The sequence below is a fragment of the Canis lupus genome, chromosome 12 (assembly GCF_011100685.1).
Source record: "Canis lupus familiaris isolate Mischka breed German Shepherd chromosome 12, alternate assembly UU_Cfam_GSD_1.0, whole genome shotgun sequence".
Classification (NCBI taxonomy): domain Eukaryota; kingdom Metazoa; phylum Chordata; class Mammalia; order Carnivora; family Canidae; genus Canis; species Canis lupus.
This window is the reverse complement of record NC_049233.1, coordinates 7,338,787-7,351,617: the sequence shown is the minus strand read 5'-3', so window position 1 is coordinate 7,351,617 and position 12,831 is coordinate 7,338,787. Positions and strand designations below refer to the sequence as shown.

Sequence of the window (12,831 nt, the reverse complement as noted above, 5' to 3'; positions counted from 1 at the left end):
CACAAAAATAAGGAAAGGGACTCTTTTTTTTTTTTTTTTTTTTTTTTGGATTTAAAACAAAAAACTCACTCACTCCTGGCCTGGTGGTAGTTATTTCCCAGACATTTCCCCCCGCCCTCACTGGGTCTGGTCACACCATCCCCATCTCCCCTGGGATATCCCCTTCCAACATCCTCCAGGGGCTGTGCTCTAAGCCCCCAGAGGAGGTGTACCTCAGAGCAGTCATAGGCTGGCTCTCAAGGCCAGGATTCCTGGTCGGTCAGCACCAGAACTGAAGACTCAGAGAGATAACAGAGCAAATGGACAGTGAGCCTCGATGCCCATAAATAAAACGTGTTCAGGAGTAGAAATAACCAACACAAACCAGGCTTCAGGTGGCACCTGGATGCCCTGTGGGATATATGCAAGGCAGGGGTGGTATTCGCAGGGGCAGGACTGGGTATGGGCCAAAGACAAGGGAAGCACAGGAATAGCAGGGCCTGAGCACGGGACAGGTAAACCAGCCTGGCACCTGTGAGTTTGCCCAATACTACTACAGAGGCTTTGCTCAGGTCCCTGCTTCACTGCCCTTCTTGAAGGTAGAGATGGTGTCTTGGTATCTTGTGTGTCCCAGCATCCAGCCCTGTGTCCCCCACACAGGAGCCCCTCCATAAATCAGACTGAGAGCCAGGGCTTTTGTGCAGGGTTGTGAGGGAAATAAGCTTTCAGGAATCACTTGTGACAATCTCCATCTGATGAGTAAGGAAGAAGAGAAGGAAAGTAGGGAATGAGCAGAGGAGGAGAGAGGGGAGAATGGAAGGAAGGGAAAGCTTCATGGAGTATGGTCCAGGAGACCCCAGCACTGGTGCCAGCCTCACCCCCAAACAGCCCTGTGATCCTCAACAAGTCACTTCACTCCCTGGCTCTCAGGACACTTGCCTTTAAAATAAGGAGAGTGAATTCAGTCTTAAGGGTTCCTTCCCACTGAGACAAAAAAGCAGGAAAATATTTCATTTGTAGCATAATTATAAAAGAAGACCTGGGGATCCCTGGGTGGCTCAGCGGTTTAGCACCTGCCTTTGGCCCAGTGCGCGATCCTGGAGTCCCGGGATCGGGGCCCATATTGGGCTCCCAGCATGGAGCCTGCTTCTCCCTCCTCCTGTGTCTCTGCCTCTCTCTTTCTCCATGTCTATCATGAATAAATAAATAAACAAATCTTTAAAAGAAAAGAAAAAAGACCTATTATAGGCATCTTTATTTTTAAATGTCTATTATAAAAGATTTGCTTAGGCAGAGAAAGGGGGAGCAAATGCCATTGTTCCAAACACTCCACAGACCTTCTGCATATTGTAGTGGAGCAGCAAGTACTTTACACCAAATTATTGGCCCAGGAGGAGGTGCCCACAGAACCTGAGCAAGTGAGGCCCAGGAGCCGCTCCGCAGGGAGACAAAGGGAGACATCTGGCTTATGAGGATCATCTCTAGCCATGTCCCACTGCCAAGCCAACAGTTAGGAGCTGGGCCCACAATCTCCGTGCAGTTGGAGCTTCTGGACAGAATAGACACATGTCACCTGGATGAGGTGAAGACCTGCCCCACACAGCTGGGGTGACACATGCTGACCTTCTGGGGGGAGGGGGGCGGCACAGACAAGCTTTCCTTGATACCCTCCAGTGGGAAGGGGGCCTTGGTGAGGCCACACCTACCAGGTTCTACCTGGGAACTGGAATGTTTCCCCCTTTTTTTTTTCTTAGGTTTTTTTGTTTTTTCAAAAAACAAAGATACCTCTAACACTCCAGGGCCAAATTAAGTATGATGAGAGAGTAAATGGTTCTCCTGGAACTCTGGAGTGTGCACATGTTTAAAAAAAAAAAGTAACTAGGGATTGCAGGGCTACCTGGAATGATATGTATTAGAAAGGCTAGGGACACCTGGGTGGCTCAGAGGTTGAGCGTCTGCCTTTGGCTCAGGGCGTGATCCTGGAGACCCAGGATCAAGTCCCACATCAGGCTCCCTGCATGGAGCCTGCTTCTCCTTCTGCCTGTGTCTCTGCCTCTCTGTGTGTGTGTCTCTCATAAATAAATAAAATATTTATAAATAAATAAAATAAATAAATAAATAAATAAATAAATAAATAAATAAAAAAAATCTTTAAAAAAAAAAAAAACTCTTTTTCCAGAACCTTCCAAGCTGTAAAGTTCCAGGGATCTGTGGGAGCCCTGGCCTATATGAATATGGGAAAGTAGCATTGGAAAGCTTAAAAACTTGCCATACGTAAGCAGTGTCACCAAGAAGTATACTCTTGTACCTATTAGAATTAAGTAGTTATGCAAAATGGTCTGGGCATCCTGTTACCCCTAAGCAATACTGAAAAAGTATTGTTCACAATCTGAAAATGTCTCCCTCTATGGGATCCCTGGGTGGCGCAGCGGTTTAGCGCCTGCCTTTGGCTCAGGGCCGATCCTGGAGACCCGGGATCAAATCCCACGTTGGGCTCCCGGTGCATGGAGCCTGCTTTTCCCTCTGCCTGTGTCTCTGCCTCTCTCTCTCTCTCTCTCTGTGACTATCGTAAATAAATAAAAATTTTTAAAAAATTAAAATAAAATGAAAATGTCTCCCTCTAAAAAGGGTGTCTTAAAACAACGTTCTGGGCTATTCAAATGAACACATAACAGAACTTCTGCTTATAAAAAGGGGTGTTTTGCTGGAGACACTTGGGCCTCGTTTTTATTTTTATTTATTTTTTTAAAATTTTATTTTTTATTGGTGTTCAGTTTGTCAACATACAGAATAACACCCAGGGCTCATCCCGTCAAGTGCCCACCACCCAGTCACCCCCACCTCCCGCCCACCTCCTCTTCCACCACCGCTAGTTCGTTTCCCAGGTTTAGGAGTCTTTCATGTTCTGTCTCCCTTTCTGATATTTCCTACTTATTTTTTCTCCTTTCCCCTTTATTCCCTTTCACTATTTTTTTTTATATTCCCCAAATGAATGAGACCATATAATGTTTGTCCTTCTCCGATTGACTTACTTCACTCAGCATAATACCCTCCAGTTCCATCCACGTTGAAGCAAATGGTGGGTATTCGTCATTTCTAATGGCTGAGGAATATTCCATTGTATACATAGACCACATCCTCTTTATCCATTCACCTTTCGATGAACACCGAGGCTCCTTCCACGGTTTGGCTATTGTGGACATTGCTGTTAGAAACATTGGGGTGCAGGTGTCCCGGCATTTCATTGCATCTGTATCTTTGGTGTGGGCCTCATTTTTAAAGGAAAACATCCCTGCAGTCTGCAGAGGGACTCTTAACCTCTGCTCCTGAGGTGAGTGTAAGAAAGATGTTCATTGTCACCAGCATCAGGACCCGTTAACACATATTGACCGTGGAGTGGGTGCAGGGTGCCACCACAGCAGATGCCGTGAAAGTGGAACAGGCAGTCTTCTGGGTGGTATTACTCAGAATCCGTGTCTTTGTGTCTGACTTATGGGCAGATATCACTGAGAGGTGGTATCTATTTTATAAAGATATGTCACCTTGGAAATGCAAGTCGAAAGCTTGGGTCAGGAATCCTATTTGTATTGGCTGGCATGAAAGCAGTCTGTGAAAATTACTCAGGAGAAACCAGAAAAGCAAAGTAGAGCCATGGATCAACATGTATTAAATTTTCCCAATTTCTACTACAGTTCACGGTGGACTCTTAGTGCAACCTGGGAAAATTAGCAGAGGCTTCTCTGCTTCTAAGGCTCTTGCAGATCTGTCAAGCATACCGTGCTTGGGGAGACCCTGTAATGAAAGGCAGCACGGCCAGCAGCCAGCTGTGGGGCTAGCCTGGTCACCCAGAAGAGGTTGGCGCATCCGTACACATCCTTTCCAGGTGGCTCACGAAGGAAAGAACACCCCAGACTATCTCAAATATGTCAAGAATTATGGCTCCCAGAGAGGAAAGGCAAAGTGATAATAAACAGCAGCTACAAAAAAGGACACCCGGATAGTGACTAAGGCTGTGTCGGATCCCTACACACGACTACATTCCAAATTAGCCAGTTCCTCTCGGGGGATAGATCCAGAGGCCATTGACGCTGGTTCAGCGAAGGTGCCCCTTTGTGAGTAGCGGCAATCAAACAGGCTAATGGGATACATGATTGCCGAGAAGGGGACGGGAAAATGATGCGGCGGCGGTGGTAATGGTTTTGCATAAATCAGTAGTGCGACTCTGCCCTGTATGCCTCATTCACTTTTGGTCACATCCTTTCTGAGGGGTATTGCAGTGTTGGGAAGGTGTGCGGGAAAGAAATGGAATTTCACAGCTTCTGCGCAAAGAGAAACTCCGGCAGGACCTGGATGTTCCCCCTAGAGGGAGGCAGAGGAGCTTAGTGGTGATGCTAGCAGGCGCACACTTCAGGGGGCACCCTGCGCCCCATGGCTGGAGTGAGGTCTCCCTGAGCCCCTGGGTACCTCCCCTGCTTTCCGTGTGAGCAGGGCGGAGGCCTGAAGCCTCTCTTCCCGTGGGCACTTCTTCAAGGGGTAGGAGGCCACTTTGGGCCCTGCCCCAACCGTGTGGGCCCCAGTTCCTCACAACAGGCTCCCTTTCTGCCCCGGCTTCCTCTCTGGGTGACCAGGCTCCCAGCCTGGCATAAGCCAGTGGTGCAAGAGCCCAGGACCTTGCATGGTGGCCAGTTCATGTGGCAAGTGGTGTTACCACCTACAGTAGAGCCAGCAGGCTGTTCCACAGAGGGGTGAGCGGGCTCGGAACTGCTCAGCCCCAAGGTAGAATCCTGCCACCTGTGGGACCCTGGGCACACTGTGGCCTCCTTTGCAGAAAAGTAAATTCATATAGACAGGGGAGCCCCTGCTATCTACCCCCCCCCCCCCCCCCCCCCCGCCACCACCACCACCCTGCTCAGCACCTGGTCAATGTCTGTGCTCAGTGGCACTTGAAAGTTAAAAAAACGGAAACAGGAGAAAGATCTGAAGGTGAGGACAGGCCCTCAGAGGTTGGCTGAGGCTGGAGCCCCCTGGGACCCTGCGGCCACCACCTTCCTAGCAGGCCTCCCAGAGAACCCTTGGAGCCACTTTTCTTTCCTGTGCAGGTCTCACTGCATCTGTTTTCAAGTTCTTACCTTCCTTTAAAAATGATTCTTTCCTGTGTATCCCAAACTGCTGCTGAAGTCTACATCAGGTGTTTCAAGGATTAAGGGTTTCTTTCCCTACCTTCTTCCTTTAGACACTTTTCCCCCCTTTAGACATTTTATTTGTCACTATAAAGATGTATTCCTTTGGAGTATTTTTAATTTAATCCTTTGTTAAGAGTCACCCCGGTCCGGAGCCTCTGGCCCCCTGCCCGGGTCTGGCCAGATCCTCATAGTGTTGTCCTGAGCCATGCCCCCACTGCCACCGACCGTGTACCCTCCCCTCCATCATCACCCTGGGCTGGAGAGCTACAGTAGCCTCCCCTCTCCTGCTGCGTCAAGGGCTCCCTCCTCTGGCCTTTCCTGCTTGGCTGCCTCAAGCTTCCCGACTCAGCTCAGGTATCTCCTCCCCCAAGAAGCTTCTCCAACTGCTCCAGTTGGCCTGTGACCCCTCTATACCCTCACGGCCTCCTATAGGCCCAGAACCACTTACTCGTCCACCAGTGTGTGAGCTGTCCTTACTGGGTGGTGCATCCTCTGAGGAACCAGGACCCACATGGTGAGCGTGCAGGGGTGCCTCATAAAGTTGTGGAGTGAATGAAGAAATGAATGAATACATGCAGACCTCCTGACCTCCAAACGCCAGTAACCCAGTTCCTCTGGCTACTCCTCCTACGGCTGTGGGGTCCCTCTGCCCTCTGTGCCTGGCACATGGAAGCACCCTTCCTTTCCCTACTGCTGCCCACTCTTTGCCTGCTCGTTCTAACTCCCACTACACATTTTACGTGTTTGTTGACTCCAGGCCTTACCCATTTTTCCATTTGTAAAACTGCTTTTCCACTTAGAATCGTCGCCACACTGTTTGTGACTTAATAAAATTAGCTGTTTCCTGTGTGTTGCCTTTGATTCTGGCAGAGCCTGCTCGGCTCTCTGGAGATGCTCAGGGAACCCACATTAAAGTTCATTGGTAAAAAAATAAATAAATAAAAATAAAGTTCATTGGTCCTTCAGTGACACCCTTGGGTCCCAGACTGAAGCTCAGCTCGGAGGGGGCCCATCTCTCCTGTCTGGTCACCTGTATGCCCACCCCGGGGCCACAGGGCAGTGCCATCAGGCAGCTGGTAGCTGGAAAAACTTAAAACCTTGAAAAACTTAAAGAATGTTAAACTGGTGGAGAATGGATTAATAGCTGCCACTTAGAGGCCGTTTGGATTTGCCCTGTATGGTACAAGTCAGAGCTGATGGCCCAGACCGTTTAAAATCATAAAAGGCCCTCCCATAGGGCTGTGGACAGGTGAGTACCTGCAGATGGGCCCAAACAGGGGGATTTACTCTAACTGGCAGGGAGGATGAGAAGAAAGGAAAAGGAAGGAGGGACAGATGCTGCGAGGCCCCCAGGAGCACCATGGCGAGAGCAGGCCCAGTCTGAGCTGTGAAGAGAGAGATCTGCTCCCTCTAAGAGACCAGCTCTGCCCCTGTGAACAGGGCGGACCTGGAGACGCATGGCCTCCATTAGTGTTCGTATTAGAGTTTGAGATGTGAAATTTGAAACAGCAGTGGATAAATGAATTAAGTGGGAACATGGAGAAAATAGTGATGCAGGAAGGTAAGCACAGAATTTATATTTTGACTATAATCTTGCAGTTGATACTTGTCTTCTCTGTGCACCTGATTCTGCAGTAGGTCATGTGTGTGCACGCACGTGTGTATGTGTGCACAGTGCATGTACACGCACGTGCTCAGCCGTGGAGGACATCGAGCCCTCGGATGAAGGAGGGACTGTTCCCTGCCCACCCCCCTCCCCGCCCCAGCTCTCCCTTGGGAAGAGTAGCAGGGGCCCACCAGCCCTGCCCTGCGTCCTGCCCACCCCTGGAGTGTCAGCGCCTTAGCCACTGCACACAGGCCCTTATCCAGAAGAGACTCCCCAGACGTGGGCACACCAGATGCTGAGTGGCTCCGGTCCAGCCAACAGGTCCACGGAAAGAAAGGGTGGAACCCTACCACGAGGGAGCAGGAGGGGTGGGGGCGCTGTCATTCTCCTGGAAGCACTGGGTGGCCAGGGAAGAGCCAGCAGTGTGTCCCACCCTTGTGGGCTGGGAGCATGCCATGCCCCCGTGTCACCCGGCCTGTCCTTCGTGGCTGTTGCACGGGCTCCAGGCATGCACTCCATGTCCGTACCCAAGTTTAGTGACACCCTTACAGGTCTCGCCATCTTACTTCTTTAGCAGAAGGCTGGGGACAACAGGGAGAGAGCCTGGGGAGGAGGTCGTACTGTTAGGGGAGCCTCGCAGGTGTTTGTTGGGACTCTGGCCTCCCCCCGAAAATCCCCTGGCACATCACCAGCCCAGTACCCCAGTGTGTGTAGGACCATTGCGCCATGGGGCCCCTCAGAAAGTAGAACTCACCCCTATGCCCCATTCCAGCTGACCCTCTGTCTGCCGCTGGCTGCCACTGCCTCCTGCTTGGATCCAGCCCTCCTCGGACCCCTCAGTTTCCCCAGTAAGTCTGTGCAGCCCTTCCTGCGCTGCCTCTCCCCCCACCTCCACCTGGGCTCCAGCTCCTGTGCCAGCTCATCTCAGTCTGGGCCCCCTCCTGGATTTGTCCCACTTTGCTGAACTTCACCTCCAACAGGTAGCCAAGGTTGATGCCGTGAGGCATCAACTCCTCCTGGACCACAGCCCCTCCCTTCCTCCTCACAGGCCTCTGTGACCTGCGGCCCAGAGCGCTCAGCCCTTGCCCTGGACAACACCGTTGGCCCTGAGTTGACCCCACTGTCCTCCATCTCCGGGCCACCCTGCCCCTGGTGACCAGACCAGTCTGTCCAAACACCTGGCACCTCATCACCAGCGCGCACACTTTGGAGGGCCTTTGTTGTTGGATCTGACGTACAAGCCCAGCCCTGTGGGAAGCGGTGTTCATGGGACGAGCAGGTCATGGAATGTTCTCCCCAGACACCTCGCCAGCCTCACCAACCCGGGTCTTTCCTTCAACACTGGGCCTTCTCTTCCTGAGGGTCTTCAGCAGTGTTACTCCGCTTGCCCGAAACACTTCTAACCCCCAAATGCCCCTCTGTCCTCCAGGCCCTGCCTGTTAACTTAAAAGCACTCTCTTGAGGGCTTAGAATCTCCTCTGAGGACAGACAGCAGCAGGGGCCTTCAAACATTTTTTTTGCTTATCTCCTAAAAGAACTTTGGGAAAAAGTACAATAACCCTTTGAACATGTAAGGTTGAAAAGGAAAATATTAAGTTGAAATACAATTATTTTTATAAATAGGAGGTAAAAAAAACCATAGGATGGAAGATGAGGAACCAATTACTAGAAGTAAATATTTAATGACACGATTCACTAAAATAGATTTTAACCAACTCCCTGAATAAGGCACAGCAAATCTGTAGTCATCGTGCAAGACTTTTACTCATGGGCTTTAGCCAGTGTATCTTGAAAATGTTTAAATTCTGGAAAAGTCTCAATTATGTTCAAAAAATCACCTGAGTCCCGATTACCCATCAGTTCTGAATTCTGAACATCTGACGGGCGGAGCCCCGCTCTCATGGGGCCCAGGAGGTGCGAGGGCCCCTCGCTGAGGCCAGGTGACTGCTGTGCTCTGCTTCCGTGGGGGTGGGGAGGGTGTTGTGAATTCAGTCATGTGTGCAGGCAGTTTTAGGAAATATAGGGGTTGAGGATCTGGAAATTCATTCCCTGAAAACTGCCAGCACGCCCTTGGAAAGTGGATCTGCGTACCCACACCAAAAACCACGGTGCAGAGGATGGGGTTCTTCCCCTTTAGAGTTCGGGGCAGGCGGTGTTGGTAGAGAAAGGAATATCCGGGTGTGCCAGGGAGGGTAGGGCGGCTGCCCTAGAGGCCCGCCTCCCACAGACTTCCTGGCCGTCGCCAGTCCCCCCAGCTCACACACCAGCGGTGACCTGTTTCACAGCCGCGTGTCAGGCTCACACCCGCACACACCGCATGCTGTGAATTCTCAGGGCCAGGCAGGCCTCCCCCTGGTTTGCTGAGCACAGAGCACCCAGGCTTAGCCAGCTCCGCCTGGCTCCTGCGGCCGGCCTCCACCCTCCGCGGAGGGCCTTCCTTCCACACTGGCCCCAGCGTGCCGGAGCTGTTCCCTCCCCCAGGGCACAGGAGACGCCTGACAGGGGGACTCGATCTGACCCTGGGAGATGGGCCCTGGTCCTCCCCCAGGGGGTTGACGCCCTGCTCACTTTATGTTTAAATACCGACTTTAGTGAAATCTAACCCACAGCCCGAACAACTCACCCATTTGCAGCGTAGACGCAGGGGTTTTTATGTGCAGCTGTCACCCCAGTCAAGCCCTGGTGACTCTTAACCCGACTGCCAGAGGCAGGGATTCATCAATTAATTACAAGAGCGCTCCTGTGACAAAAGGAACCCGAAATGGAGTAATCCAGAGAGGACATTTTCTAGGAGGCCGTGTTACTGCCTGTAACCCACAGACCCTCAGCCCATTTGCCTCTGTCCCAACTGAGACAGGTGCACCAGCCTCTTGTCGCCGCCCCGGGGCCGCCGGCCCAGAAGGACACCCGCCATCGCTCACGGGCCTTTGCTCTCTCTCGCCAGGTGTTCCACTGTGTCCACTTTGAGTGTCCGGAGCAGCAGAGCAGCCATAAGGAGGACAGCAGCGAGGAGTCGGGGCCAGGGGAGCCTGGCCCGGGTCCGCAGCTCGACCCCCACGCCCTGCAGGCCCCCAGCGGCAGCTCCCTGCCTTCCAGCCCCGGCTCCGCCTCTCGCTCCCCCAACCGGCAGCACCAGTAAAGGGCCCCCAGGCCCCATTGAGGGCAGAGGCAAGGACTGGTGCCCACCCCCACCCCCCCACCCCCCGGCCAGGAGGGATCTCTGTTGACTGCCCCTGACCCCTCCAGGGAGGAGCAGAGCCCGCTGCAAAAAGGGACACACAACAGGCGTTCTCCCAAGGACAGAAAGGGGGCTGCTTTGTTCTCCTCAATTTGTTCAAATCAGGCTGGTCTCCAGGGGGAGAAAATGGGTCTTCAAACTTCATCAAGTCCACCATTAACACCCTACCTCTCTAATGTCACTGGGGCAAGGGGGACAGAGGGAAGCGGTAGATGGGTGGTGTCGGAATTCCTACAAAGCACAGCGCAGCAGGGGCGCGTGCAGGGCAGGGGGTGGGCTCTGCTCCCCGGAGGCACCCGAAGGCAGTGGGTTTCTGTAGAGTGCTGACTTTCCTGGAACACATTGCCGTGGGAACTGATTTTTTAAAAATTTCTTTTAGTTATTGTCCATTTGCTGAATCATAGGTGTTCCAGATCGTCTTTTGCACTGCTTAAACAGCACATCCCTTGTTTTCATCCCTCTTGATGCTGTAATTTCCCTCCTTAGTTTTGAGCGGTTAAGCCTGGGGTGGAGCAGAGAAGCACTGCCCACGTCTCCCGTCTCCCGAGTGAAGCACAGACGCAGCTCATCACGGCCCCTGGTCTGACAGGGAAAATCCTCCGAGGAAGTTCAGCAAAATACACAATGAGCAAATCAATCCAATGACACTGGAGTTAATGATCGCTCGAATTCCTGAGTTATTAACCTGTCATTCCTGAGACGCATCCAGCCTTTGAGCTTGGGAGGCTGACAAAGAAGGAGTTGCTAAGCCACCTGCTAATTTCATGGTCCGAAGTATGTAAATGTGTATATAAGTGTGAGGAGTCAGCGCGGTGGCCGAGCGGGGGTCGGGGTTGGGGACAGGGAACTGCGCCTTTGCGGCAGGTTGAGGCTGTTGGGTGGCGCTGCTGTGCCTCCCCCGCAGGACGTACTGCACACCCGGGGTTTAGAACAAAAAGCAGTTCTCGGAAGCTTTTGTCCTCGTCCTCAACGGAGTGGGCCTCCCGACTGCGGTGGCCGAGCCAGCCCTGTCGCGCCTCCTACACAGTGGTTTCCAGTTGGGCGCCGACCACCCTGCGTAACCCGCTTGGCCTCTGCCTGCTTGTCCTCTCCTCACCCTGGGGCCCACCCAGTGGCCTGGCTGGGCACCGCGGACCTCGGGGCCCCCAGATGCAGGCCCGGGGCCTCTGCACACCCTGTGATCCCCTTGGAGGAGGGTGGACTTACCCGGACTTCCGTCTTGGGGTCTTGAACACACACTGGTTGTGGGCAGACACAGAGTCACTGGGTCGACTTACTAAATGCTTTCCCCAGTGTGACCTGGTCTCGAGTGATCTATCGATATGGGAAGGGTAGGGGGCATCGGGCCACCTGACTAAACAGTCTGTTTGAACACGGCGTGGAGGAACAGGGGGGGTTGGGGAAGAGGAGCCACAGAGCCAGCTGCCCCTTCCCCACCTTGTGGGGAGTCCCTGGAGCCCCTGAGGGGTACCAGGCATGTCACAGGAGGAGGGTGGCTCCCACAACCCCGTGTGACGCTGGTGACAGCACCAGTCTCCGGTGGTAGGTCAGCGTGGAGAATCGCTGTCCCCTCGCACGCACTTCCTTGGGCGGCATTGGCACTACCTGGTGGGGAGCAGCAGGTGCCAGGGAGCCAGCGGGGCCTGAGCTCAGGCGTTCGCCGCGTATCCACTCGCTAGAAGGCTTGCTTCCTAGACCTCGGAGCCCCGCATCCAGAGAGGAGTCCTGGGGCTCGGAGGCGGTCGCTGCTGGCTTGGGAAGAGACAGCGGGCTGGTGGGGACCCGGATGGTTCCCACGCTCCATCTCCAGACTGGGGGGCCCGCACCCCCACAGCGCACATCGCCTTGGGCCACGGGTTTGGCAGCAGCTCGGCGTCCCCCCGAAGAGGCACACGCCCACCCCTGGGTGCTGCCTGGCCAGCAGCCTGCTGCCCCCGCCTCCCCCCCCCCCCCCCCCCCCGCAGATCTCCTTCAGCATCTGCACCTTCCACGCATGCCCCAGGTCTGGCTCCGCAGACAAGGGAAGGAGGGGGGAGAGGGGGCAGAGCTGCCAGCACAGGGCGGCAGGGAGGCTGGGGCAGCGCCTCCTTCCCCTCCCCACCCCGCCCCCAGCGCGCCCCTCGGCTGGCCGCCCCCAGGTCTCCTGGCCCTGAGCAGAGGCCTTGCCCCGTGGAAGCCCCTCTGGGCCCCAGGCAGACGTCGACGAAGCTCGACTCAGCAGAAGCCGCTCTGGTCTACCTCCTGTTCCCAGGCCGGCGGGCTCCGCCCTCTGTGTGCGCCTTCTGAAGGGGGGTGAGGCGCCAGGGCTGCTGGGTGGCCCCGCAGATACTGACATAGGCAGAGCGAAGCATGGGTCTCCAGGAGCGAGGGATGAGTGGGCCGCCAGTGGCCTGGCATCCCCGCAACCCTGGCTGGCCCTGTGGAGGACGCCTCCCTGCAGCCGACCAGGCCAGAATGGCCCCAAACCTGGAAGAGGCCAATGGAGCTAAATGGGAGTGCAGGTGAGAGGCCTGGCCTGCAGCCAGAAGGAGTCCCCGATGCCCACGGAGTCCTCGTCCCAGCGGAGGGTGGGGGCTGACGCCCCTGCGAAGTGTGGGGAAGGACACACGGCCAAGTCATGAGGGGGCCAGGGCAGATGAGGGACTCCGCCCTCTGAGGTGCAGCCTGGGTGCTACTGGTGTGAGGAGAGGTCAGCTGAGGTCTGGCCTCCGTGGGGACAGACGGGGAGCTCGTGGCCCGAGGCCCTTGACTGTGATGCTCCCCAGTTACCCTGAAACGACACCTTTGTGACCATCGCCCAGGTCAAGAAATAGGATGCCAGAACC

At 54.3% G+C, this 12,831-nt stretch overlaps 1 protein-coding gene across 4 annotated transcripts in view; it reads left to right on the top strand.

Annotated features, from left to right (window-relative positions):
• The window catches only part of BTBD9 (BTB domain containing 9), a 410,049-nt gene extending 398,745 nt beyond the window's left edge, over nt 1-11,304 (top strand). For 3 of the 4 annotated variants that reach the window (XM_038553945.1, XM_038553942.1, XM_038553943.1), the window contains 2 exons: nt 9,713-9,936; nt 10,493-11,304. In XM_038553945.1, the coding sequence (XP_038409873.1) occupies nt 9,713-9,907 (195 nt within the window). In that variant the 3' untranslated portion in view covers nt 9,908-9,936; nt 10,493-11,304. Of the gene's footprint in view, nt 1-7,540; nt 7,748-9,712; nt 9,937-10,492 lie in introns of those variants that run through there. The other variant, XM_038553944.1, reaches the window with a different exon arrangement.
• The last annotated feature ends 1,527 nt before the right edge of the window (nt 11,305-12,831 follow it).